The sequence below is a fragment of the Oryx dammah genome, unplaced genomic scaffold (genome assembly GCF_014754425.2).
Source record: "Oryx dammah isolate SB20612 unplaced genomic scaffold, SCBI_Odam_1.1 HiC_scaffold_19, whole genome shotgun sequence".
NCBI classification, from domain to species: domain Eukaryota; kingdom Metazoa; phylum Chordata; class Mammalia; order Artiodactyla; family Bovidae; genus Oryx; species Oryx dammah.
The window spans coordinates 63,480,521-63,507,923 of NW_024070203.1; the positions used below are offsets into that span (position 1 = coordinate 63,480,521).

A 27,403-nucleotide genomic window follows, 5' to 3' on the forward strand; every position below is an offset into this window, starting at 1 on the left:
CTCGCTGCTACATTTCTTCTCTTTTAGAAGGCACACCATAACCAAGTAAGACAGTTTTTTCTCCAGGACATTAAATAGATACTCCATATGGAGTATACAATATGGTAGTTTTAATTTGCACATGAGATCTCTCCCCAATAGCTTTACAGGAGAATAAAGAGAGAGTAAGAAAACATGTTCCTCAGTCATGAGATCTGTTCATGTGGGAACCACAGAAGAAAAGAACACATATAAACCTGATTTAAAATACCAACAACCTGAATTGGTCTGTCACCAGATGGAAAGTGAAGGATTTCTGGGGCACTTTCAGAATAAGTAACACCTGTATCTATCATAAAAAGCAAGGCTATGTTAGTCTGAGGAAAAGTTATTCAAACATAAATTTTATCAGTTCCTACTGCTGAGACTCCCTCAGTCTGTCAATTGTAAACGATTTGACAATTATTCCCTAGCTTTCTGGGCTTTCCTCATTCTCTTGTTTCTGCAGTTTCTGCATCTTCTAGAGTCTCTTTTCCCCAATCCGAATTTCTTGGAATAATGACATATGGTTTTCTCTTCTGTGTTGTCTTCACAGATTGGCCAGAGTAAAGGTTATTTCCTTTAGTAAATAGTATTAATGGAACAGTTAACATAGCAGTTTTTAACTTTTTTTGTCTTCATATTTTTCAATATTGTTTCCTGAGTAGCTGCTTCTAAGATTTGAGAGTAGTCTGTCCTTGCCAACCTTCTTCCTTTCTCCTAGTTTGAATTTAGATAATCAGTAAGAGAGGGTGTCCTAGTGGTCAACAGTAAATGATCTGCCTGCCACTTCAGGAGACACAGGTTCAATCCCTGGGTTGGGAAGATCCCCTGGAGAAGAAAATGGCAACCCACTCCAGTATTCTTGCCTGGGAAACTCTATGCACAGAGGAGTCTGGTGGGCTACAGCCCATGGGTCACAAACAAGTTGAACACAATTTAGCGACTCAACAACCACAACCAATTAGCAAGAGAGCCAAGGATAAAGATAGAACCAGGGGACAATTTTTATCTTCCCTTGGACCCAGGCATGTAAATTTTGAGAAGATTTCAGCAGATCACCTTTAGAAAGTAATGGGGAACTCACTTGTTATCTAGATACAACACTGCAGTCTCTCCCAGCTCATCTTTAGAAAAAAGACTGTGAGAAGTCTCTTCTGATGGGTCATCCAAGCCCTTGTTTCTTCCACAGTTGCAGAGTGTGGTGGATAGCCACTACTCCTCAGTGGGGTGAGTTACCTTCTGGGCCCCAGTGTGCTTGCTCCATCAAATGACCAAAGTCTGCTGGTTTCAGAATCCCCACAGTAGCTTATACACATCCCCAAGTGTAGGTATGTAAATTGAAAACACATTGTTAAAACTTCTGAAAACTTCTGGAAAACAGGAAAAGAAACTTTCATATGAATATCAGCTGTCAAGGAGGCTGGGTAACTTCTCAATGGCATAAGTTTCACTGATGATTATATCAGAAGAGCTGATTCTCCACACATTTGACAAAGAAAAAATAGTAGAATTATATAGCTATATGGCTTTTTTCTTATGTTGGTATATTTATCAAACTAATACTTATTTTTTCCTTTTTTTCCCCAAGTAACTGGTGAAACTATACTACATCTTGCCACTTTAATATAGGAGCAGAATCTTTTATTTAAGTTTTCAACACTTCCCTAAGTAACTCTTCTTATAACGTTTGCTTTCCTAGATACATGGTATATGGATGATAACAGACTTCTGGAGGTAGACCATATGCTAAGATATGGAGTGGGTTCAGAGCTAGAATATGAGACTTAAAAGCCCATGTTCTCAAACAAGGCAGGTAATTCAGTAGGAACTACCATGCCATTGGGCTTCTCTTTAGGGAAATTTACTGATGAAAGGAACCATGTATCTAAAAGATCACCACATCCTTCTTCCCAGGTGTCTATTAAATTAAAAAAAAATAATAAAAAAAAACTAGAAATTGAAAAAAGAAGAATAGAGAGATGCAGGGGAAGAGAGGGAGCAGAACAGCAAAAAAAGGAAGAGGGTTCTGTGAAAGAGAGCTCTTCAATTCTCACATTTGTTTCTTCATTCTCCTCAATCTTTCCTTCTGGCTATCCAAATCATTTTAAACTTTATTTTTAGAATAATATCCATCCAACAAGTTCAGTTCAGTTGCTCAGTCATGTCTGACTCTTTGCAACCCCATGAACCGCAGCACGCCAGGCCTCCCTTTCCATCACCAACTCCCAGAGTCCACTCAAACCCATGTCCATTGAGTCGGTAATGCCATCGAACCATCTCATCTTCTGTTATCCCCTTCTTCTCCTCCCCTCAACCTTTTCCATCATCAGGGTCTTTTCCAGTGAGTTGGCTCTTTGTATCAGATGGCCAAAGTATTAGAGTTTCAGCTTCAGCATCAGTCCTTCCAATGAATATTCAGAACTTATTTCCTGTAAGATCAACTGGTTTAATCTCCTTGAAGTCCAAGCAGCTCTCAGGAGTCTTCTCCAACACCACAGTTCAAAAGCATCAATTCTTCAGTGCTCAGCTTTCTTTATAGTCCAACTCTCACATCCATACATGACTACTGGAAAAACCATAGCCTTGACTAGATGGACCTTTGTTGACAAAGTGATGTCTCTGCTTTTTCATAATGCTGTCTAGGTTGGTCACAACTTTCCTTCCAAGGAGTAAGCATCTTTTAATTTCATGGCTGCGGTCACCATCTGCAGTGATTTTGGAGCCCAGAAAAATAAAGTCAGCACTGTTTTACTGTTTCCCCATCTATTTGCCATGAAGTGATGGGACTGGATGCCAAGATCTTAGTTTTCTGAATGTTGAGCTTTAAGTCAACTTTTTCACTCTTCTCTTTCACTTTTATCAAGAGGCCCTTTAGTTCTTCTTCAAATATCAGTAATTAATGGGCTTATAATGTGCCCCCGTTAAATCCCTCATACATCTTGAAAAATTGTATTCTCATAAGTATTCCAAATGTGACAGAGATACTAGCTGCTTAAAAACTGCAGGTGAGCCTGGATGGGAGGGGATTTGAGGGAGAATTGATACATGTATATATATGGCTGAGGCCCTTCACTGTTCACCTGAAACTACCACAACATTCTTAATTGGCTATACCCCAATACAAAATAAAAAATGTTTAAATTAAAAAAAAAAAAGAACTTTAGGCAGCATTCCTGGCTTCCCATATATTTTCATCATCAAAGCTAATCATGGTCCTGAAGGGATTTTAGAGCCCAATTTAACCAGGGTAACTTAATAGTAAATCTTAAATTTGCAGAGGGTGGATCATCTAATTAGTATTCCAAAAGAGCAGAGCACTATAAGGGAGACTTTATAATTCAGTCTCTTATATCTAGGCTGTGTCGTTAGAAGAGCATCAGCTGGTCCATTTAATTCTGGAACTGTCATTTGTATCCCATCCTCATCACCAAACTATTGAGGAAATATAATTAAAAGTAATATCTCATGCAAGCCAAGTTAAGACTCTCCAAAAATGTAGAAAGAATGAAGCACTCTTAATATTCAGTTCAGTTCAGTTCAGTTGCTCAGTTGTGTCCGACTCTTTGTGACCCCATGGAGTGTAGTATGCCAGGCTTCCCTGTCCATCACCAACTCCCAGAGCTTCCTCAAACTCATCACCTTCGAGTCAGTGATGCCATCCAACCATCTCAACCTCTGTCATCCCCTTCTCATCCTGCCTTCAATCTTCCCCAGCATGAGGGTCTTTTCCAGTGAGTCAGTTCTTCGCATTTTCATGTGGCCATAGTATTGGAGCGTTAGCTTCAGCATCAATCAATCCTTCCAATCAATATTCAGGACTGATTTCCTGTAGGATCAACTGGTTTAATCTCCTTGCGGTCTAAGCAACTCTCAAGAGTCTTCTCTAACACCACAGTTCAAAAGCATCAATTCTTCAGTGCTCAGCTTTCCTTATAGTCCAACTCTCACGTCCATACATGACTACTGGAAAAACCATAGCCTTGATTAGATGGACCTTTGTTGAAAAAGTGATGTCTCTACTTTTTAATATACTGTCTAGTTTGGTCATAACTTCCCTTCCAATGAGTAAGCGTTTTTAATTCCATGACTGCAATCACCATCTGCAGTGATTTTGGAGCCCAGAAAAATAAAGTCTGTCACTGTTTCCATCGTTTTCCCTTCTATTTGCCATGAATTGACAGAACCACATGCCATGATCTTAGTTTTCTGAATGTTGAGTTTTAAGCCAACCTTTTTACTCTGCTCTTTCACTTTCATCAAGAGGCTCTTTAGTTCTGCATTTTCTGCCTTAAGTATGGTGTCATCTGGGTATCTGAGATTATTGATACTTCTCCTGGCAATCTTGATTCCAGCTTGTGCTTCATCCAGCCTGGCATTTCACATGATAGACTCTGCATATAAGTTAAATAAGCACGGTGACAATATATACAGCCTTGATGTACTACTTTCCCGATTTGGAACCAGTCTATTGTTCCATGTCCAGGTCTAATTGATGCTTCTTGACCTGCATACTGATTTCTCAGGAGGCAGGTCAAGTGGTCTGGTATTCCTATCTCTTTAAGAATTTTCCTGTTTGTTGTGATCCACACAGTCAAAGGCTTTGGCGTAGTCAATAAAGCAGAAGTAGATGTTTTTCTGGAATTTTGTTGCATTTTCTATGATCCAACTCTTGTTGGCAATTAGACCTCTGGTTTCTCTGCCATTTCTAAATCCAGTTTGAACATCTGGAAGTCATAGTTCATATACTGTTGACGTCTGGCTTGTAGAATTTTGAGCATTACTTTGCTAGCTTGTGAGAAGAGTACAGTTGTATGGTAATTCGAACATTCTTTGGCATTTCCTTTCTTTGGGATTGGAATGAAAATTGACCTTTTCCATTTTTTAATATTGAATAAGCATTAAACCAGACAAGTAATAGACATCACAGGCAATCTGCTAAAGAAATCGTGACGAAAACTAAATCTCACTTCTTATGTATCAGACAGATACAATCTGCTTGTATACATGTTGTTTGTCCTTATCAAAAGGGAAAATAGAACTTCTATCTTTATAGCAAGCAGGGAGTTAACATCACAGGGCTATATGCTAGGCTTAAGCTCCCGTAGAAAGAGGGAGACAGAGTGACATTTCCTTGATGCTTACATTTCAAAGAGATAACCCTAAAGCCTCAAATAAATACATTTATGTAATGTGAAAAAATGACAAGAGCCATATTTAGCTTAAAAAATTGACATACATCTGTAAGAAATTTTGTTATTTATAATTTCAAGTTTTCTAAAAGAAATGCTATAGAGAAAAGGGGAATTGTCTTTAAATTTTGATACTGGGGAAATTTTTAATTTAACTGTTTTTTTTTTAAATTTTATTTTTACTATTACACCACCAATTCGTTGGAAACTAGATAGAATTATGGCCAATAGGAGTGCAAGTTGTCAGTGGAACAATTAGCCTATATGAGTTAGCAGTTCTTTGTGAACTGACAAAATTAAATGTACTAAAGTTTTTTGGTTGGTAAAAAAATATAGGACTGAGATGGATATAATAAAGAGGAACAATTTAATCTTATAAAAAAACACCTTTTAATATTCACTCAGAGATAGATTGGTGGCAAATTTGATATGGTGTAGCTGATGTATAATATCCTATAGTTTTAAACTCTCATGACCATTTCATAATGGATTTACTTTACTCTGAGCTTGAGTCCTCACTCTTGCCCATAAACCTGTCTCTTTACCGTAGCTCAGAAAATGAGTGCTTCTGAACTCATCAACTTGAAGATTGAAGGTTCATGTGCCATGGAATTTTCAAATGATAATGCATATATTACAAAGGATAATGTATGTGTGTCCTTTATATTATAAAAATTTTATTTCCTTTGGCAGGAATGAAGTGAATATAGTCTAAAATTCTATAATATCTTATGTATCTTTATATCTCACACTATTCCTCAATACTGTGCACAATCTCATAATTACATCACAATATTTAACTGAGTTCATTTGTGATGATTTCAATAAATTCTGTAACACTCAACACTGGTGGCATAGCTGTATTGCTAATGCAGTCTGTTGATCATGGTTTATAGTTTTGGTGGTTCACTAAGAACTGGACATTCTGCGGCCATGGTGGCCTCAAGAATACAACGGTCTTCCATGTTGCCCTCTGCTAGTGTAATTATAGTATAGCTTTCGTCCAGAACACAGCTTTGTATTAAGATGCCCTTTTTATCAATATTAGGAAGGGAAACTTTATACCTTCTCTCCTGTAATTTTTCAGAAATTTTCATGTTTTTAGCAATAAAGTAGGTAAACACTTGAGAATTTCTTCTTTTAAAAACCTATTTTTTAAGTATGTAATTTAGAATTCCCTATCCTGATGGATATTTTACTCCGCAGTGGATCCATTCTTCTTTCCTCTTTGTATTCTGTTTTTAAATTTTAATTGGAAGCTAATTACTTTACAATATTGTGGTGGTTTTTGCCATACATTCACATGAATCAGCCGTGGCTGTACAAGTATTCCCCATCCTGACCCTCTCTCCCACCTCCTTCCTCATCCCATCCCTCAGGTTCATCCCAGTGGACCAACCCTGAGCACCCTGTCTCATGCATGGACCTGGACTGGTGATCTATTTCACATATGATAATATACATGTTTCAATGCTCTTCTCTCAAATCATCCCACCCTTGCCTTCTCCCATAGAGTCCAAGTCTGTTCTTTACATCTATGTCTCTTTCACTGTCTCGCATATAGGGTCATCGTTACCATCTTTCTAAATTCCATATATATGCATTAATATACCATATTGGTTTTTTCTTTCTGACTTAATTTGCTCTGTATAACAGGCTCCAGTTCCATCCAGCTCATTAGAACTGATTCAAATATTCCATCATGTATATGTACCACAGCTTTCTTATCTATTTGTCTGCCGATGGACATCTAGGTTGCTTCCATGTCCTGGCTATTATAAACAGTGCTGCCATAAAAATTGGGGTACATGTATCTCTTTCAATTCTGGTTTCCTTGGTGTGTATGCCCAGCAGTGGAATTGCTGGGTTGTATGCAGATATAGGAGGAGAGCAAATGAGTAAATATGACCTTGAGGGGAAAAGTCTGTCAAGAATGCAAAAACTTGTCTGTTGTTTTAACTGTTTGTATTCTTGACAGACTTTTCCCCTCAAGGTCATATTTACTCATTTGCTCTCCTCCTTTGTATGACTATTGCCTCAGTTCAAACATGTGACTGAAGCATTATTAATGACAGTGGAATCATTAAGTAATTTCTCTTCTTAGGGTTATAAAAGTGAACATTACTGAATGAGCTTATTGATGCATAGATTCAGTGATGCCATATCAAATTATCAGCATATTACTTAAAATAAAATTGTTTCCAGTAAAACATACTTGACATGGCTAGCCTGACATCAGTATTGCAAAGGGTGATATTATACTCCTTGTCATTTTATTGTTTTGCACAGTACTTAAATATTTTTCACAATGCTTCTTTAGAACGAAGTTCTGCAAAACCTGAAAGGTTAAAATGAAGTACATTACTGGTGTGAAAACAGCAACAACAAGTTAAAGATTTTTATAGATTCTTTCTTTCTTTCAATTTAAAAGAAGTATAAGATTTTCAGTATTTAAAATTTAGTACCTTGCCTCAGGGATTTGAAAGATATAACCTAGTTTAGCACATAAAATAGTACTTGTTTATAGTAAACATTGATCACTAAATTATGTTATTTGTCTGTCTATCAATCTTGTAAATTAATCCACCAGTTGTTTGTTTCTAGCTGAGAAAGTTGTGAGAAACTCATCTGTCTCATAATTTGCTTACAGAGGGTATTCAAATGAGCTGTTGCATATAAAAAAAAACAACTAGAAACTTCCCTGCCAGTGCAGTGGTATTTTAATAATCTGTTTCTCCTCTCTCTATCCACCCCTTTTTAGGCTGACTGGAAGCTTTGTGCCAGACCTGATAGTAAGCATGAGTAGCCAAATGTGGCTGCACCTTCAAACAGATGAAAGTGTTGGATCTGTTGGCTTCAAGGTTAACTACAAAGGTAATGATAAATTGTTACTATGGGAAATATGTTACCTTAATAACACCAGGGAATACTTTTAAATTCAAGTTTAATTGCATCTATAAAAGTTTCCCAGCATACAAGTAAGAGTATATTTCAATGTAACACTTTCCTTTTGAAATTAATTACAAATGTTGATTTCACTTTTCTTTAAGAAAAATTGTCTTTCCTTTCAAATGAGTATATTTTACATACTTCATCTCTCCTTTAAGTCTGCTATACCACTATACAGTGCCTAGGCTTTAGTCACTTTGGACTCCTAGCCTTTCCAAGAACATGCATTGTGATTTTATAAACTTTATACAAATTGCCTGGCAAAAATCTACTAATTACTTAAACACATAGCAAAGGACTTAATACTTTATTTTTATTTTGTAATGCATCTGTGAATCTCTCAGATTATATGCATGGTATGAGTGTTCAGATTATCAACTTCTATGTAAATTATGGACCACAGATGTTTTAAATTGTAACTACTCATCCCAATATTGATAGTTTTGTAGATTAATGTTAAATTACATGTGTATAACATAATCTTTTGTTTCAGTTCCATTTATAAGAGGTAGATGCAGACACTGAAATCACAAATATCTCTGACACATGATTAACCTTTTTAAAGTCAAATAGAGACAATGGATGTGCAGGTATACACTCAATGTACATATCAAAAATGCAGTTTTGAAATTCTGGTGGAAAACATATGTACGTTATTAAGTTTAATTAAAATCTATGCTTTAAAAGATGAAAATGTGAAACAGAACATCAGAATATATTGCTATATGAATTTATTTTTTCTATTATAAAAGTATTATTCTCTATTTTATCAGTTCAACAGTGGATTATAAAGTAGGCAGAATTCTTTTACTTGCATAATAATAATTTTTAACCAGAGTTTATTTTTTTCAAAGATTGGCTTGTCATGCCTTTCTATCTGGACACAGGGAAATGAATGCATGCTGTTGTCAGGAAGAACAGGACACATGCATTCTGTGTTTTTAACCTGAGACTAAATTTGGTGCTACATTAATTTGAATAGTTCAGGAAATCCGTATAAATGTCAGTTTTTAAAAATAAAAAGGTTAGCCTGATTATAATTTTAAATATATTCTTACTCCATTTAAAATCCACATCTATCCCCAGAAAATAAAACAAAGTTACAAAGGTTAAAGTATGGTCAGCTTCTATTGCAAGTATCTATGCCTTGATTGTTTTATTTTTCTTGATTTTTCCCCTGTAAATTATATTCCTCTTTGTTTTATTGTTTTCTTCACCCTATGAAAGTTAAATGTTAGAAAGTCTAGAATCATTCAAGCTGTGTTAATCATTAATGACACTGTTTCAGCAAAGAATACAGAATTTAAAGTTCATGAACAGTTTAGAGCAGCAGGAGAGTGCCATCGATATTTCAGCAGTCTCCACTGCAGTTCAGGAGCTGGAAGTACATTGTAAAGTAGCACAATTTGTTTTCTGCTCAGTTTTTAACAAAATTTTAAAACATATATACTGCTTAAGGATCTGCTATGTGCCACCTACTGAATGAGCTGTTGAATATAGAAAGAACAACTAAAATTTCCCTGGCAGTGCAGTGGTTAAGACGCTATGTTCCCGCTGCAGGTGGCAAGGGTTGAATCCCTCCTTGGGGAACTAAGATAAGATCCTTCCTACATGCCATGAGGTGATGCAAAAAAAAAAAAAGAAAGAAAGAAAGAATAAAGAATAGCCAGATATTTTCTCTCTTAGCAAGAGCATAATGTAGTGACAGAAAAAAAAATATATCCAATAATCCCTGTGCTAACATCCACCAAGATGAGATATTTCAAACAAACCCAGAAGATTCTTCATGAATAATGTCCTTACTCTTCTCCCACCCTTCAACCTGGTCTCTTCCAGTCTCACATCCACACTGCTAATGGTGATCTTCCAGCAACAGAGAGGTGATCATATTACCCTCCAGCTTAAAATGTTTCCAGACCTTTTGTTGTCTAAAGATGAAGTCCAGAACCTCCATAGTGTTTATCTTCCAGTTTTTTTTTTTTCTCTCTACACTTAAGTTTTATAAAATGATCTTTGAACCCAGCAAGTTGTTTCATCCTTCTCCTTACACTCAGTAAATTCTGTCTGGATTCATATTCAGTTCTAAACTCAACATCACATCACTCATCCTTTAAGACAAAGTTCAAATATTTTTCTGTGAAGCCTTCCTTACCTCCACACATTACAAAAGAACACCTTCTCTGTTTAGTCTCTCAGTCCTGTCCAGCTCCTTTCAACTCCATGGACTTAGCCCACCAGGCTCCTCTGCCCATGGGAATTCTCCAGGCGAGAATACTGGAGTGGGTTGCCATGCCTTCCTCAAAAATGCATCATGTTCATCTTTAAATTTCCATTAGCAAGCCCCTGCTACATCCTCATAGGTAATTAATGATTATTTGTTCAATAAAGCTGAAAAAATGAGTTGACCTATATAATACGATGGGTAAGGTACATCTTCAAAAGTTTAGTTTTCCTACTGTGAAAATCCTTTTTTCACATCTCCCATAATTTAAAACCTGAGCTGAAAGTTGAAGCAGGAGTCATCTTGAGAAGTTTCAAATTTTGATGTGCATATAAGTTTAGCAACTTTGCCTACTAAAAATAATTTTCATAATTACCATGTTCTCAGTTAAGTAGTATGTTGGTTCTAAATGGGACACCTGCTTAAAAACAAAACAAAGCAAAACAAAAACTTTCTCTATTTGATCTAAAGTCATTTTTTTTATCACCTATAGATTTCTCATGAGATAACATTAACGTAGATCTCCTATGAACTAAGCATGTATTTTCTTGTGTATTTTGTCTTTGTAAGAGAGAACATAGCTATAAGACTATTTGGTCGTTTACTCAATGTTAAATATTTAGGAAATTTAATTGTTTTTCTGTGACTGTAAGCCTCTTCGTATCTTCCTGGATTAATGTTGGTCATTTATATCTTGTTAGAAATTTTTCTAGGATATAGATAATAGTTTTCAAAAATATTAACAGTTCATACCTAGTTTATTAAAAAAACTTTTTCTAAAAAAAATAAAGAATAGTAAAGATATATTATCCAAATATTTATCAGTTTAGTTCAGTCGCTTAGTCATGTCTGACTCCTTGTGACCCCATGTGGTGTAAACTAATTACAAAGAGTCAGTTTTTCTCTCTCTGGCAGCATCTGCTTTTTAGCTTGCCCAGCAATCCTCCCACTTTCTTCTATCAGCTCACCTATTTTAGGCTTTGATGAACCTTATCTCTTCTAGTTCTGTATGGGTCTATAGGCTTGGGCTGAACTAATCAGAATTCCTTTTGATACAGTTATCAGTCTAGGACCTGGGGCAATTGATATAGATTCCAGGTGGAAGAAAATCACTTTTCTGAGATTATATGCTCTTAAGGATCATTTAACTTGGTGCCTACTGGTGTCCAGCTTTTGTTACTAGAAGAACCAGTAGATGAAAAGAATGAAAAACAGTACTGTAGAAAAAATAGAAACTTCTAACTGCCTGAAGGGAATACTAGACCTTGGTTATCTAATTGTTTAAGGATATAAACTTTTCCTTGTTTAAGCCATGATGAGTTCAGTTTATGTCACTAATTAAGTCCTGATTAACACATTTGTGATCTCTTTGTTTAATTCTTTCAAGATAGAAAAAAAGAGAATATTTACATTATATTTCAATGCTAGTAGAATCAGATATATTTCTTTCTCTTTTCTGTATTTTCAAAAAAAATTTAAGGTGGAAAAACACCTTACTTGGATCCTAGGGAGAATGTATACTCATAGAAATGCACAGTTACAGTTAAGAAAGTAATATTCAATACATTCTTTGCTTTTATCAGGAAAGGAAACATGAAAATATAAGCATTCTCTAATCGCCTTCTACTGACAGTATACACTTGTAATGAATAAAATTCTTTACTAGTCTTAGGACATATGCCTTAATGCTATTATTTATGGATTAAGTTTTGGTTCCAGTTTTTTTTTTTTTTTTTAATTCTCAAATCATTTCATTGAGATGTTTAAAAAGTACCATTAATTCCTTGGTTCTTATATGACTAATTATGGCACTGAGACACAATTAGTTATCACTGAAATCATGCTGTAGAATAATGGAAAATATGTTAAATATTTTTGATTGCTTTATCTGCCTTAATATTTCTGTTATAGTTCAGAAATTGGCCTATATATATGTATATATAATATAGGCCTATAATATATATATATATTCACTCTATCTCAAGTGAATTCAATTAAATTAGATCAAAGTCATCTAAAGAACATACTTAGGTGATGATTGATAGTCTCTTAAAAATGCACTCTGGAAATAATGAAAATAATTGTAATTGTATAAAAAATATTTTTTAAATTTTCTAGGAATTCAATTATTTTCATATACAAACATAATGTTAGCATGTTATGGAGATATACTTCAATGTTTGTGGGATTAGATCAGAATCTAAGTTCATTTGTGCAAATAACTGTTTTCCTCTAAGGTGTGCCATGTATATAGCTGATTCAGTAAATGCTGAAAGGAAAGTTTCTCTGTCTTTAAAACAAGGAGCTTGGATGAAATATTTCCTTTGAATTCTGACACTCTATTATATTTTATGGCCTTCCCTGGTGGCTCAGACAGTAAAGCATCTGTCTACAATGCGGGAGACCTAGGTTCGAACCCTGGGTTGGGAAGATCCCCTGGAGAAGGAAATGGCAATCCACTCCAGTACTGTTGTCTGGAAAATCCCATGGACAGAGGAGCCTGGTACACTACAGTTTATGGGGTCGCAAAGAGTTGGACACAACTGAGTGACTTCACTAGATTATATTTTATAAATTAAATATTGATATGTTCATTGTACTGTCCAAGAATATTATACTCAATATTTATTCATTATAGTAAATTGATACACCTTCAATGGGACATTCTTTATTTGAGTTCTCAGGAAAATTTCTTAGAAATTTTTTCTATCTGGTGGTGGCCTATTAACACAGAACTAGTGAGCCCCCTTGGGTTTTTTCATTATTGTGTCTTTTGAAATATTTCTTCTCTTCATATAATTTTCTTTAATGAAATATTGCCTGTAAAAGTGTTTCTTGGAAAAATTGCTAAATAGCGTGTAGTATTTTGTGGGTGATTGTTATGATAACATTTCAGTCCATGCTCAGAACAAAGAGGGCTTTTTAGTATGATTCATGAAAACTTATATTATAATGAAATTTATTATTTTTATTGTTACCTTTTTTTAGCTTAAAGGATTTATTTTATTTTGCATTGAGTACATCAAGTTTCTTCAGAAAACTACTGTTCCTAAAATATTCAGTTTGATTTTGTCACAGTCTGCAGTGAGGATTAACCTTTTTGTATCTATACCCCCAGAATGAGAATGAGTAGCAGTAGAGTATTAAAAATCACGTCTTTTAAAATAACTGTTGAGTTTCCACTATATACCAGGCATGGTGAAGGACAGGGTACATAGCAAAAAATAAGATACTTAGTCACTGCTTCCAGAATAATGGAACGAAGACTGACACTTTAAAAATAGTGGTGAATATAAAGAGTGATGAAAATGAAAAAGGGAATGTGCTTTTGGGAGACTATCCCGAGGCATCTAATGCAAACCGCAAAGAAAGCTTTCTTGAGAAGGTAAACACAGACTGAGATATAAAGCTGAGTAAGAGTTAATAGGCTAGAAGTTGGACAGCAAGACGAGTGTGTTTAGATGACAAGTTCATTTGAGTACTTGATAGAATTCCTGGATGTATGGCCAAAATGGAGAGAGAGAAAACTGTGGTATAGTCCTGGATATGGCTGGAGAGGTGGGAAAGTGTGAGTCATACTTTGGTGCAAAACATACTGTGAAACTGAATCTGTGAGACTGAAAGATGTTCATTTTTTCCCATGGAAGAAAAAGATCATTCCACCCACTCTCAGGTAGATAGCTTTTGCAGTTTTCCCTTGAGGACAGGAACTAGTATTTAGTTAAATAATTGAATCATAGAACTTTGGAGCTGGAAGAGACTTTGAGGTAGTTGAATCAATTATAATTATTGCATCTGAGAAAACTGAGTCCCTTATAAAGATCAGTTTTTTCTCACAGTCACTATGGGTACTGCCTGAGCCCAAAGTGGAATGATAAACTGTTGCTTCTGTGAGTGAAGTGAAAGTTGCTCAGTCGTGTCCGACTCTTTGTGACCCCATGGGCTATACAGTCCATGGAATTCTGCAGGCCAGAATACAGGAGTGGGTAGCTTTTCCCTTCTCCAGGGGATCTTCCTAACCCAGGGGTTGAAGGCGTATTACAGGCGGATTCCTTACCAGATGACCCATGAGGGAAGCCCAAGAATACTGGAGTGGGTAGCCTATCCCTTCTCCAGCAGATCTTCCCCATCAAACTGAGATCTCCTTGATTCCAGGTTCCTGATTGGCAGATTCTTTACCAACTGAGCAGATTCTTTACCAACTGAATTATATTGCTTCACACTTTATATTTCTCCATATATCCAAGATGTGTGTGTGTGTGTGTCTATGTATATAGTTCTTCAGTCACTCAGTCGTGCTTGAATTTTGTGACCCCATAGACTGCAACAAGCCAGGCTTCCTTATCCTGCACCATCTCCCAGCACTTGCTCAAACTCATGTACATTGAGTCAGTGATGCCATCCAAACATCTCATCCTCTGTTGTCCCCTTCTCCCGCCTTCAATCTTTCCCAGCATCAGGGTCTTTTCTAATGAGTCAGCTCTTAGCCTCAAGGGGCCAAAGTACTAGAACTTCAGCTTTAGCAGCAGTCCTTCCAGTGACTATTCAGGACTGTTTTCCTTTAGGATTGTCTAGTTGGATATCCTTGCAGTTCAAGGGACTCTCAAGAGTCTTCTCCAACACCACAGTTCAAAAGCATCAGTTCCTTGGCCCTCAGCTTTCTTTATGCTCCAACTCTCACATCCATATATGACTACTGGAAAAAACATAGCTTTGACTAGATGAACCTTTGTTGGCAAAATAATGTCGCTGCTTTTAATATACTATCTTGGTTTGTCATAGCTTTTCTTCCAAGGAGCAAGCATCTTTTAATTTCATGGCTGCAATCACCATCTGCAGTGATTTTGGAGCCCAAGTCACTGTTTCCATTGTTTCCCCATCTATTTGCCATGAAGTGATGGGACCAGATGCCATGATGTCCATTTTTCTAATGTTGAGTTTTAAGCCAGCTTTTTCACTTTCCTCTTTCACTTGCATCAAGTGGCTCTTTTGTTCCTCTTCACTTTCTGCCATAAAGGTGGTGCCCGTCTTCTGCATATCTGAAGTTACTGATATATCTCCCTGCCCATCTTGATTCCAGCTTGTGCTTCATCCAGTCCAGCTTGTGCTTCATCCAGCCCAGCATTTCACATGATGTACTCTGCATGTAAGTTAAATCAGCAGGGTGACAATATACAACCTTGATATACTACTTTCCCAATTTGGAACCATTCTGTTGTTCTATGTCTGGTCCTAAATGTTGCTTCTTGACCTGCATACAGGTTTCATGGGAGGCAGGTAAGGTGGTTTAGCATTCCCATCTCTTTAAGATTTTTCCACAGTTTCCTGTGATCCACACAATCAAAGGCTTTAGCGTAGTCAATGAAGCAAAAGTAGATATTCTTCTGGAATTCTCTTGCTTTTTCTGTGATCCAGTGGATGTTGGCAATTTGATCTCCTGTTCCTCTGCCTTTTTAAAATCTAGTTTGAACATCTGGAAGTTCTTGGTTCATGTACTGTTGAAACTTAGCTGTAGAATTTTGAGCATTGCTTTCCTAGCGTGTGAAATGAGTCCAATTTTATGGCAGTTTGAACATTTGTTGGCATTGCCTTTCTTTGGGATTGGAATGAAAACTGACCTTTTCCAGTCCTGTGGCCACTGCTGAGTTTTCCAAATTTGCTGGCATATGGAGTGAAGCACTTTTACAGCATCATCTTTCAGGATTTGAAATAGCTCAGTTAGAATTGCATCACCTCCACTAGCTTTGTTTGTAGTGATGCTTCCTAAGGCCCACTTGACTTCAAGCTCTGGGGAGTCTGGCTGTAGGTGAGTGATCACACCATTGTGGTTATCTGGGTCTTTAAGATCTTTGTTGTGTAGTTCTTCTGTGTATTCTTGCCACCTCTTCTTAATATCTTCTGCTTTTGTTAGGTCCATACTGTTTCTGTCCTTTGTTGTGCCCATCTTTGCATGAAATGTTCCCTTGTTATCTCTAATTTTCTTGAAGAGATCTCTTAAATTTTTCCCTTTCTATTGTTTTCCTCTATTTCTTTGGAATATATATATATAGTTGACTGATTGACAAACTCTGTAGGCTGTACAAAGCCTCTGTCAGATAATCTATAGTCATCACGATTTCTAATCAAAGTAATGTGTCTTTTCCCTCAATACCAGTAATAATTTATTTTTATACATATTGTGCTGTGGTTATTCATTATATCCACTTTAGCTGGGGAAGATATTTCAAATCAAAGAGAAGTATCAATGGAAGTAAAAGAATTATTGAAGACTAAAATGTTTTTACTTATCTGTTATAAGCAGAAGGTAAAATGTGAGATATGTTTCGTATTTATAGTTTTGGAATGTCATCATTAATGGCAGAGGAGAACAAAATTACTCATTTGATTAAGTAAGATCCCTATGTTCTATATGCTTATCTCAACTGAGAAAGAAATCTTGATAGTTTTAATTCAGAATTTTGGAATAGTGTCAATCTGACTATGTGCAAAGAGGTACCTGTTCATATAAATAAATTATCTGAATGTAATGCTATGTTATTTCTTGGACATAGTGTTAATCTTAACCATTCTCAAACTCATTAGCTCAAACAACAGTTAACAGTTAACAGTTATTTTCACAAGTCTGTGCTAAGCATAGGCTGATGGTGGGCTGATCTAGGATGAATTTGAATTTATGCATCATTCATTCTTCTGACACCAGTGCCCTAGACAATGACACAGGATAAAAATTCAACCATACAGACACGTTTAAATATCTTCTTGCTTCTTGTCTGCTGAAATTCATTGGCCAAGTCAAGTCAATTTGCAAGACCAGAATTAAAGGTAGGACAATGGATTCTGTCCAAAGATGTGGGAAAAGAGAGTAAATTTTTTAAAATAATCTAGTTTGCAAAAAGAATTCTCATATTAATAAAAAGCATTGATTGAATCATTGCTGAAAGTTTTGAATGTCTATCTTAATCTATCAAAGTGTATATACATATATAAGCACATATATATATACACACAGACTCACCCATAGACATATATTTTCTTGTTTGATCACTAAGTTGTGTTAGACTTTTACAACCCCATGAACTGCAGCATGCCAGGCCTCCCTGTCCTCTATTGTCTCCTTGAGTTCGCTCAAGTTCATGTCCATTCAGTTGGTAATGCTTTCTAACCATCTCATCCTCTACCACCCTCTTCTTTAGTCTTCAGTATTTCTGAACATCAAATTCTTTTCCAGTGAGTTGGCTCTTTGCATCAGGTGTCCAGAGTACTGGAGCTTCCACTTTAGCATCAGTATTTCCAATGAATAATCAGGGTTGAGTTCCTTTAGGATTGACTGGTTTGATCTCCTTGCTGTCCAAGGGACTCTCAGGAGTCTACTCTTGTGTGTATATATGTATGTATGTTTGCACATTTATTCATATATATGTATGCACACATGTATATACACATATACACACATGTGTATTATACCTGTACTTTTGTCTGTACCTAGCCACGACCAACCAGACCACTTCCAAGTAGTACAGAGGTAACAAAGCCTATTGCTAGCATTGTTCCCAGGTAGCTCCTCAGAAGGAAGCTCAGCATAACAACAAAACAGGAAGACAATCCTTGGGAAAGTTAGAAATATATATATGTATACATACATACATGGATACAGGATTGACTCTTGTGGACAACATGGGTCTTGAACAGTACCAACCCACTTATTCAAGGATTTTTTTCAGTAATAAATACTAAAATGGTACACAGTCTGTGGTAGGTGGAATCCACAGATATGAAACTGCAGATCCAGAGGAACTACGTATATGGAGGAACTATCTATACAAAATGCCAGCCAAAAGTTACATTCAGATTTTTATACTGCATGGAGGGTGAGTGCCCCTACCTCTCACATAATTAAGTGTCAACTATATATCTTTTAACCTCAAGAAGAAGGTGGTTTAATGTGGAATAACACAATGGTTGTTGCAGTGTTCTTAACAAGATGATACGGAACTGGACCAGGGATGTAACTTCTGAAATGAAAAGGACGAAGTGGGGATTCAAGGTAAGAGTTCTCTCTGAAAAGGAAAAAGAGAAAACCCCCCTTTAGTGATAGTAGTTAAAAGAAGGTACAGCTAGAAAATATATAAAGAGATGGAGGTACTCACAGCAATCAGAAACCTACCAAATATTTTTGGCAAGAAAATATATATCAATGCTGTTGTGGATATTGTTCCTAAAAAAAAAATAATAAACATGATACATGTTTACAGAACTTAAAGAGCTCCCACAATATCTCAATTTCATGTCAACAAAATGGATCAAGGAAACAGAATAGAGAACCCAGAAATAAAGATAACTGATCTGTGCAAAGGTGCACAGGCAGTACAGTGGAACAAAGATAATCCTTTCAATAAATGGTCCTGGAACAACTAGACATCTACCTGCAAAAAAAAAACAAAAAGAATCAGGGCACAAACTTTAAACCTTTAACATAAAGCAACTTAAAATGGGTTATTGACCTTAAGGTAAAATGCAAAACTATATCACTATTAAAAAATAATCTATATAACTTTGAGTATGGAAGTAATATATAAGCTGGACTTCATTAAAATTAAAAACTTCTTCTCTGCAAAAGACAACATAAAGAAAATGAGAATATGAGATACAGAATAGTAGAAAACATTTTGCAAAAGACACATCTGATAAAGGAGTAGTTTAAACAGACACACATAAACAAGTGTTAAAACTCAACGATAAGTAAATGAACAGCTCAGTTTAGAAATGAGTGACATGTACTGATAACTCACTAGAGAAGATATACAGATGGCATGTAAGCATATAGAAAGATATTCAACATCATAAGGCTTTAAGGGAGTACAAATTATAATGATGAGATACCACTATACACTTAAGAGAATGGCCATAATCCAAAACACTGACAAAACCAAACGTTTATGCGGATGTGGAACAACTGGAACTCTCATTCACTGCTGATGGAAATACAGTGTAATACAACCACTTTTAAAAATAGTCATCAGTTTCTTACAAAGCTAAATGTATTTTTAAATATATGATTCAGCAGTCACACTTTTTTAATATTTATCTACCAAAATGAAATGAAAATAAAATCACACAAATACTGCATATGTATATTTATTGTCCCTTTATTCATGATTATCAGAATTTACAGCACCCAAGATGTTCTTCAGTAGGTGAATGGATAAATAAACTGTGATACATCCAGACAGTGTAATACTATCTAGCCCTGAAAGAAAATGTGCTTTAAGCAATACAAAGACATAGAGGAAGCTTAAATGTGTATTACTAAATTAAGGAAGCTGAAACTCCAATGCTTTGGCCACCTCATGCGAAGAGTTGACTCATTGGAAAAGACCCTGATGCTGGGAGGGATTGGGGGCAGGAGGAGAAGGGGACGACAGAGGATGAGATGGCTGGATGGCATCACCGACTCAATGCATATGAGTTTGGGTAAACTCCGGGAGTTGGTGATGGACAGGGAGGCCTGGCATGCTGCGCGATTCATGGGGTCACAAAGAGTCGGACACGACTGAGCGATTGAACTGAATTGAATGTGAAAAGATCACAAACTATATAATTCCAACTATACCTCTTTATGTAAAAGGCAACACTGTGGAGATAGTAAAAAGATCAGTAGTTTTCAGGAGTTGTGGGGAGGAAAGGATAAATACATGGAGCACAGAGGACTTTTAGAATAGTAAACCTATTCTATCTGGTACTACAGTGATAGATTCATGTTATCACATGCTTGTCAAAGCCATAGAATATATAAACCACCAGTGAAACTTAATATAAACTATAGACTTTTGATGATGATGTGTCAGTGTTGGCTCATTAGTGTGGTACATTGAGTGGGTGAGGCTGAGATTGTATGGAGTATATGGAGACTGTCAATGCTTTCTTCTCAATTTTTTGGTCAACTTAAAACTTCTCTAAAATTTGTTTTAATTTAAACAATAATAAATAAAAAAGAAATCAAATAGTACTCCGAGAGATATCTAGAAATAGTTATAAAATGTTACTATTTTATATTAGTAGAAGTATTTACCATTTCAGGTGGTTTTTCCCACTGATGTGTTTAATACAGTTTTCTAACTTGGTCTGCTATTCAGTTTCTATGGTTGCTTTGCAGGCTGGGTGGGAGGCATGTAGGAAAAGGAATGGAAAAAAAAGAAAAATTTTTCTGAGAGCATTGGTAAACAGTATATTCTGGCTAGTACCCTTAACTGTCATATTGATGGTAGATTTCACAACATCTCAGACTACATTTTTATTTCAGATAAAAACTTGAATCAAGTTGACTTACAAAAACCACTCAGAATAATAACATTATCATTTTCTGCTTGATGTATCCCTTGTAGTAATAAGGAGATGTGAATTTTCTTTTAATTTGATTATGAAATCAATTTAGACAATTAAAGGGATACATTTCATCCCTAAACAGATGAAATGACTCATACAAATATAAAAATTCAAGCAACACACACACTGTAAGTACAAAATAAATAATTAAATTGGCAATCACTATATATTTACATGAGGTGTATTTTTTTTTTCTTGTTTATGGTTTGTGTGCACTGAGATTATGTGAGAAGGGAAATCTCATTTTGCTTCTACTTAAGAAAATAACTTGACAATGCCTGAGAAAGTTTTCTGAATTTTTACACATATTTAAAAATATGTTGTGTAACAGTGATGCTTGTGTGTCTTTTGAAGCAGGGGGAGGGGAGCAGTACAATATCAAATTTTGGTCACAAAAGATTATGACATTCTGAAAATTTTTTGAGCTTAAAAATAAGAAAATTAAACTGAAAACAAAATACCAACAAATGTGTAAAGGCTGTTACACGAAATCATCAGATCCAAAGTCACAGCCCTGTTTAGGGTTCTTTTACAGAATAAATCGGAAGGTCAATACATATGTAGGATGAGATTTGAAATAAATTGAATTATATTTTCATTAGTCTTTATACTAATGAATCAGCTAAAACTCCTTATCCATGATTGTATTCCTCAAGTAGCTATGATGTAGAATTAGCAGACAAGGCTTCTGAGGGAAACATAATGAAACAATGTAATATTCATTGATCTGAGACTGAAGCATAATTTTAAAATTAATTTAAATGTTTTTTTTAGCTTTTAAGACTATATAATAGGATTTTTAGTGACGCTCACACTGCCTCAAATCTGTTGCTCACAATGTCAAATCTGTTGCTCACAATGTTTTAAGGCAATATTCCCATCAACTTTAGATATCATGATAGGAAATTGAAATTTCAACTAAATGGAGAATGTAAGACATCCCATAAAACATACCTTCTATAAGGAGATTTGGATATCTGACCTAGCCTAAATGATGGTATTTGGACAGCAGCATACCAAAAATAAATGGAAACAAATAAATTACGTCTTTCTGAACAGTTCAAATTCTCATCACCTAAATCTCAGTCAATTTGAAGTTTATATATAAAAGCTGATCCTATTTTCCTAAGATAAATAATTTAGTGGAGTGTGTTTGTATGTGTGTGTGCACGTGTGTGTATGTATTTGGGGAGTTTGATAGAAGAAAAGTAAATAAGAAATGTAAGTCAATAAAGCAGAAGAATATATGATAAAATAATAGTCACATGGGTTAGAACCTTGTTTTGTTGAATCTAGTGCACTAGATAATATAAATTACAAGAGTATGGTCATTGGGTATCAACAGTGCTGCTGTTATGTCTCCCATAGTTTGGATAAGGAGATAATAGGAATATAGCAATTGGACTCTTTAAAGCTGACCTCTGCAAATCTACTTTTTTATCCATATGTGGCTTTTTTGGAACTGTCAAAAGAGGCACAGTAATTAACATTTCTTGCACATCCATTATACACCAAATATCATACCAGAAGTTGGAAATATATTAACTTATTTAATCTTCACATATGTAAATAATTTCAGTGTTCCAATTGCAACGTTTAAATAATCATGTGACTTTGAGTTCCACTCAGTTGTAACTACAAATCCATGTATTTTTCTTGCCTCTAACTAGTTTCATGATGAAACAGTCTATGTGAATATTTAAATATATTAATTTATTCACAAAAATATTTATACAGCAAGATTTAAATATAAAAGAAGAATGGTTTTAATTTAGTTCAAAAGAAACTTTATAAATTATTCTTAAGAATAGAAGTGAAAAGTAAGATATTAAAATTATAAATGCTTTACAGTGATATATTAAATTATAATTTGTATTCTTCATCTGTGTATTCATTCAATTACATTCACTAAATGCCTCTAGGTTATAAATCATGATGAGATTTGCTGTGGGCATGTACTCTTCCTTTAACATAATCCCTACCTTGTCAGATAAGAGATAGACATAGATAAAAACAAATGCAAATGCATTGCCTTGAATGCAATAATAAAAGCTTGCACTCACAATGATAGCACCAGGCAGAGACTTAATAATTTGACAAGGGACAAGGCATGATTTAGATAGGAGGTAATATCAAGTCAACAAAGCTGTAGATATATGCACATCCTAGACAGAGAAAAGAGCACAGGCAAAGGTACAAGAATCCTGAAACTCCTAGCCAAAACAGGTCAAGTACAAGTAGTTGTTATTTCTGAAGCATACGGGTAAGAAGGAAGTGGCACCAGCAGATGAAAGTAGAAGCTGACCTCTAAGCTATAGGTAGACTATGAAGGGATTTAAGTAGTGGGTAATAGTCTGTGAGTTATATTTGGATAATATCATTTTGATAATTGTATGGAAAGGAAATCAAAAGGAAAAGTAATTTCAGTTTTCTTAATCATGAAGAAAAGAGATAAGCCCAAACCCAAGATAATGACAATAGAGCTTGTAAAAAGACAATAGAATCTGGAGACCTTTACAAAGCAAAATTGGCAAACCCTGGAATCTAAACAGATGTTGTGACTGTAGTGTTGAAATAGAGGGGATAGTCAAAGATAATGCTCAGCTTTCTGCTTGAGTGACTGGGTGAATAGTAGTGACAGTAAGGAAACATGTAGGAAGAAGAATCTGATGTAGACGTAGGGAAATTAAATATATTTAGGCTTGTTGCATATAATTTCACTGTATTCCATCATTTTGGAGCTGTTAATAATGCAGCTGGAACTCAAGAAAGAAATCTTGGCTCTTTATTTGGAAGGCTGATGCTTTAGTATGAGAGAATCTTGTGAAGATTTTCAAATCTTTTGAGAAGATTTAAAGAACAAGTAGTTACTATCAGCTAAAATGTTCAGTTCAGTTCCATTCACTGCAGTCACTCAGTCATGTCTGATTCTTTGTGACCCCATGGATTGTAGCATGGCTGCCCTCTCTGTCCATCATCAACTCCCGGAGTTTGCTCAAACTCATGTCCATTGAGTCGGTGATGCCATCCAACCATCTCATCCTCTGTCGTCCCCTTCTCCTCCCACCTTCAATCTTTCCCAGTATCAGGGTTTTCAAATGAGTCAGTTCTTTGCATTACTGGCCAAAGTATTCGAGTTTCAGCTTCAACATCAGTCCTTCCAATGAATATTCAGGACTGATTTCCTTTAGGGGATAGACTGGTTGTATCTCCTTGCAGTCCAAGGTACTCTCAGGAGTCTTCTCCAATATGAAAGTTTAAAAGCATCAATTCTTCAGCACTCAACTTTCTTTATAGTCCAGCTCTCACATCCATGCATGACTACTGGAAATAATAGCCTTAACTAGACGGACTTTGTTGGCAAAGTAATGTCTCTGCTTTTTTATATGCTATCTCAGTTCAGTTCAGTTCAGTCGCTAAGTTGTGTCCGACTCTTTGCGACCCCATGAATCACAGCATGCCAGGTCTCCCTGTCCATCCCAGAGTTCACTCAAACTCATGTCCATCGAGTCGGTGATGCCATCCAGCCATCTCATCCTCTGTCGCCCTCTTCTCCTCCTGCCCCCAATCCCACCCAGAATCAGGGTCTTTTCCAGTGAGTCAACCCTTCACATGAGGTGGCCAAAGTATTGGAGTTTCAGCTTCAGCATCAGTCCTTCCAGTGAACACCCAGGACTGATCTCCTTTAGGATGGACTGGTTGGATCTCCTTGCAGTCCAAGGGACTCTCTAGAGTCTTCTCCAACACCACAGTTCAAAAGCATCTATTCTTCGGTGCTCAGCTTTCTTCACAGTCCAACTCTCACATCCATGCATGACCACTGGAAAAACCATAGCCTTGACTAGATGGATCTTTGTTGGCAAAGTAATATCTCTGCTTTTCAATATGCTGTCTAGGTTGGTCATAACTTCCCTTCCAAGGAGTAAGTGTCTTTTAATTTCATGGCTGCAGTCACCATCTGCAGTGATTTTGGAGCCCCCAAAAATAAAGTCTGACACTGTTTCCACTGTTTCCCCATCTATTTCTCATGAAGTGATGGGACCAGATGCCATGATCTTCGTTTTCTGAATGTTGAGTTTTAAGCCAACTTTTTCTCATTCCTCTTTTCACTTTCATCAAGAGGCTTTTGAGTTCCTCTTCACTTTCTGCCATAAGGGTGGTGTCATCTGCATATCTGAGGTTATTGATATTTCTCCTGGCAGTCTTGATTCCAGCTTATGCTTCCTCTAGCCCAGCGTTTCTCATGATGTACTCTGCATATACGTTAAATATTCTGTCTACATTGGTCATAACTTTTCTTCCGAGGAGTAATTATCTTTTAATGTCATGGCTGCAGTCATCATCTGCAGTGATTTTGAAGCCCCGCCCGCCACCCTGCCAAATAAAGTCTAACACTGTTTCCACTGTTTCCCCATGTATGTGCCATGAAGTGATGGGACCAGATGCCATGATCTTCGTTTTTTGAATGTTGAGCTTTAAGCCAACTTTTTCACTCTCCACTTTCACTTTCATCAAGAGGGTCTTTAATTCTTCTTTGCTTTCTGCCATAAGGGTGGTGTCATCTGCATATCTGAGGTTATTGATATTTCTCCCAGCAATCCTGTTTCCAGCTTATGCTTCATCCAGCCTAGAGTTTCTCATGATGTACTCTGCATATAAGTTAAATTAGCAGCGTGACCATATACAGCCTTTATGTACTCTTTTCCCGATTTGGAACCAGTCTGTTGTTCCATGTCCAGTTCTAACTGTAGTAATTATACTATACATTAGTATGTTATAGTATAAGGTCCACAATCCAGAAAGGCTTTGCTCATCTAAAATAAATCTCTTGATAGATTTGGTGGTAATTGGGTAGCTAGAAACTCAGTAATGCACACAAATGTCCTTGAGAAAATTGTAGCATATGGTGTTATATAGAGAAGCCCTAAGCAGGAATAGATATGCTGTCAAATATAAGAAATAAATGTCTAATGATGAGTTTGACTGCAGATAAATATATAAGTATGAAGTGGAGGGAAGAATTAAGAAGGTTTGGGTTTTCATACCTGATTTCTTCTGTTCTTTTTAAATTAAGAAACAAAAGTGTGCTTAGAACATTTACGGTAAAAGGACAAGGGGATGAGGAGGGTACCAAAATTGTTCTAGCTTCACGAAGGCCTAGATCCAAAAGTGTCAATAAAGACTGTCCTGCTTTGCTAAAAGCCCAAAGTTCTCCCTTCTTTTTTTTCTGTTGTTGTTGCATTCCTTCTACTTTGCCAGAAAATATAATATTTAATATATTCTCATTTATCTATGAATTTACCCTTACATTTAATCTTATTTTAATCTAAGTTCTAAAATAAAATAAATTTCTCATATTCTTTGCAAAAATTTTTCCAGTCATCTCTTGATTAGACAGAGTTCTTCTCCTAGTAACATTTTTGAGTAGGGAACATGTGTGGAAGATTCTGTCAGTTCTTCATGTTCAAGACCATATATATATATATATATATGTGTGTGTGTGTGTGTGTGTGCATGTGTATTTTTTTTTACTTGAAGGACAGCTTAATTGGACATTTGGACATAATATCCTGTGAGTGCATCTATTCCTTTAACTTTCTTGGATGTGATCTTTCACTGTTGCCTTATTTTGCATATTTTTTTAGAAAACTCTGATACCAATCTAATTCTTGTGACTGTAACTTTTTTCAGCTTAACTGTTTGGAGGCCCTCAAGGCATTTATTTTTCTTTAAATAAAGATTCATTACAATATTTTTGTTTGTTTAAAAAAATCAGCCTGAGAAGTAACTATACCAGATCAGTTTTTGCTATTACCTTCTAGGTCTAGGCTTGAAAGGTCAGATCTAGACTTTAGGCTTCTTTATATTTGGAAATTTTATTAGTTTATACATATAAATATGAATTCTGTTCCACTGATTAAATTTTCTTCTTGCTGAGTACTAAATTAACATGCATTTCAACTGCTTATGCTGATCCATTTTCCTTCTTTATTTCATTTTCCTGAATTCTGTTTTCTCCTTCTTTTATTCAGTTTCCTATATAAGATTTTCATTTGAATCTTTCTTCCTGGAGTGACTTGTCTATTTATCTTCACTTCTAGTATAATTTTAATCATTTTTCCTTTTTCTTAGTTAAATCAACTTTTATTTTGTTATAAACTGTCTTATGTCCATTTTAAGTCCTACTGGTTATTTTGTCATTCAAGGTTTTTAAGAACCCTGATTCATCATTTGAATATATTTAATTTAGTTTAGGTGTTGTATGACAATTTTATTAAACCTCATGATTGTTTTCAGAGGAAAATTTTTATCATCAAAATGTGTTGATTCCCATTTCTGATGTATTACAGTAGTTTTTTATAGATGTGGTTGGCTTTTTCTTATTTCTGTTCATTTCATGGACAGCATTCCTAGTTCAAGAATGCTCTGTACTGTCCTCTTTATTTTTTTTAATTTTTTTTTAATGGATGATGTTGATTGGGGGTGAGAGAAGGATCATCATGTCTTATTTCTTTAGAATTCTTTTTAAAAAGTTTTTTTAACTTTTTTTAATAAAATTATTTTCCTTCATTGCCTCATTTCCTCATTGAACACTATTCTTTTGCTAAAAGTGTGTATCTTTTTTGTAATTAAGGCTCTC

General features: G+C 35.6%; 1 protein-coding gene across 3 annotated transcripts in view; it reads left to right on the forward strand.

The window, feature by feature from the left end:
- LOC120878903 (CUB and sushi domain-containing protein 3-like) overlaps positions 1 to 27,403 on the forward strand; it is a 1,427,768-nt gene that overhangs the window by 787,461 nt on the left and 612,904 nt on the right. For all 3 annotated transcript variants that reach the window (XM_040261811.1, XM_040261812.1, XM_040261813.1), the window contains one exon: positions 7,972 to 8,084. In XM_040261811.1, coding sequence (XP_040117745.1) covers positions 7,972 to 8,084 — 113 coding nt within the window. The remainder of the gene's footprint in view (positions 1 to 7,971; positions 8,085 to 27,403) is intronic.